Below are 1,897 nucleotides of genomic sequence, written 5' to 3'. Positions count from 1 at the left end.
TTTGTGAAATTCAAATGTATGAATTGTGTGTTAACTATCATAATCATTTGACTGATTGACTTTAATGTACCATGTACACTGATGCAAGTCTCTTTAGACTGTAGTGAGAAGGGATGACAACTGGAAATTAGCTGCAGGATATGAGAAAAAATATCCAATTGCAATTATTTTGACTGATATTGCATTTGGGATATGATTGTCGACATTGGAGGAAATTACATTTTTGTATCATTATTCTAATTTTTATTGAAATATTTTCAATAGAAAAGTGATAATGATAATGATTAGTGTCATATTAGTGAGGATCTCTACCAAACAAAGAGTTTTCTTAAGTTTGTAGGATGAGATTTTTAGGCCGGGACATCTCTGCAGCTCTATAATATTTCATTCTGCATGGTTGGACACATCGTTGGCTTTCAACAAATATTGCGACCCCCCCAGATGGAAATTGATGTCACCCATGTCTGGAATGAATATCAAATGACGCAAAAGACATCATATAATTTGATGGAATGATGCGGCCAATAACAACATGGCATCTTTAGGTTAGGTTATTTTACTCAGTGTAAACATCCTTTCTCTTTAAAGCAACATTACTTCAACAAGTACTATTTTAGTGAGAGGTTCTGTGTTGTTGGCGTGTTTTTTCCTCTCTGGACCACAGTGGTCTGTCTCAAACTGGCAGCAAAACAATGACGTTCCATTCTTATTTATTGCTTGTTAAGAAAATCCCATAAAGCTCTGCACTCACCTGGGAATTGATTTTGATGGTAGCGATGTCTGATTTTTTGTCGATGTCTTTGATGTTGGCTTCGTATACGTCCCCATTATGCATCTGGACCTTAAGGAAAGAATGGAAGAATGAGATTTCAAGAAATATAACATCTGAAATGAAACTTCATTCAGAGCATAGGATTTGGATCCATTTCTGTGGAGTTAGCCTTCTATCAAATACAGTGCATCTAGTACTTTTAATGCCATGTTGCATGCACCTTTTAAAGAACCAAAGTAAGTTATGTTTTAGCCGATTGTGGTTTAATTAGATCATATCATCATTTTTTGAAGGTAATTGACAAAATCTCGAAATTGCCAGTAGCCAGTATTTGGTGTCAATGTTCAACTTTAATGTAATTTTTTTCATTCAGGTGACAAACATTGGCAACATTGGACAAGTAAAGCATAAGTGATGAAAACAGTATTGCAGTACCTTGAGGTGCTGTTGACCGGACACCGGTGTGGTGCTGGAGACTACATGGGCATTGGTTACAATCAGTCCGTTATCTGACATCACAAAGCCAGAGCCACTCGACAGAGGGATGTTCCGACCAAAGAGAGGATGCCTGGGAGTGTGAATACAAACATTACTAAATGCAGCTGGACTGGCTCACAGAGAGAAGATGTGATTGCTAAACATTTTGTTTGTCCTGTTATCTCAAGTTTATGGCTTGTGTGCCATAAATTTCAAGTTATGTCCCAATTCAAGGGCTGCAGCCTTTGGAAGCCACAGCATTCGAGACCCACAAAGGCCGAACCGAGCGGTCTCCAAAATGAAACAGTCTCGTCTGCAGAGCATTTCCTGTTTGCATCAAAGCGCCGCTTCTGTTGACAGCTGCAGCTGATAAATGGTCAAAAGGTTTAGACCGAAATGGAGCCAATTCTTTTTGTTTGACAATTTAGTCAATTCAATTCAACTTTATTTAAAGTATCAAATCATAACAAAAGTTATTACAAGACACTTAACAGATAGAGTAGGTCTAGATCACACTAATTAAATTTACAAAGACCCAACATTTCCAGTAATTCCCCCAAGAGCAAGAATTTAGTGCGACAGTGATGAGCAAAAACTTCCTTTTAGGGAGAAACCTCGGACAGACCCAGGCTCTTGGTAGGCGGTGTC

At 38.1% G+C, this 1,897-nt stretch overlaps 1 protein-coding gene across 1 annotated transcript in view; it reads right to left on the bottom strand.

Moving 5' to 3' along the window:
- The window catches only part of htra3b (HtrA serine peptidase 3b), a 17,995-nt gene that overhangs the window by 8,016 nt on the left and 8,082 nt on the right, over positions 1 to 1,897 (bottom strand). The window contains exons 3-4 of the mRNA XM_032544466.1: positions 1,208 to 1,340; positions 752 to 841 (exon numbers count right to left, since the gene is read on the bottom strand). Coding sequence (XP_032400357.1) covers positions 752 to 841; positions 1,208 to 1,340 — 223 coding nt within the window. The remainder of the gene's footprint in view (positions 1 to 751; positions 842 to 1,207; positions 1,341 to 1,897) is intronic.

The sequence above is a fragment of the Etheostoma spectabile genome, chromosome 19 (assembly GCF_008692095.1).
Source record: "Etheostoma spectabile isolate EspeVRDwgs_2016 chromosome 19, UIUC_Espe_1.0, whole genome shotgun sequence".
Taxonomy (NCBI): Eukaryota; Metazoa; Chordata; class Actinopteri; order Perciformes; family Percidae; genus Etheostoma; species Etheostoma spectabile.
Note: the sequence above shows the minus strand (reverse complement) of the source record. Positions and strands in the feature narration are given on the sequence as shown.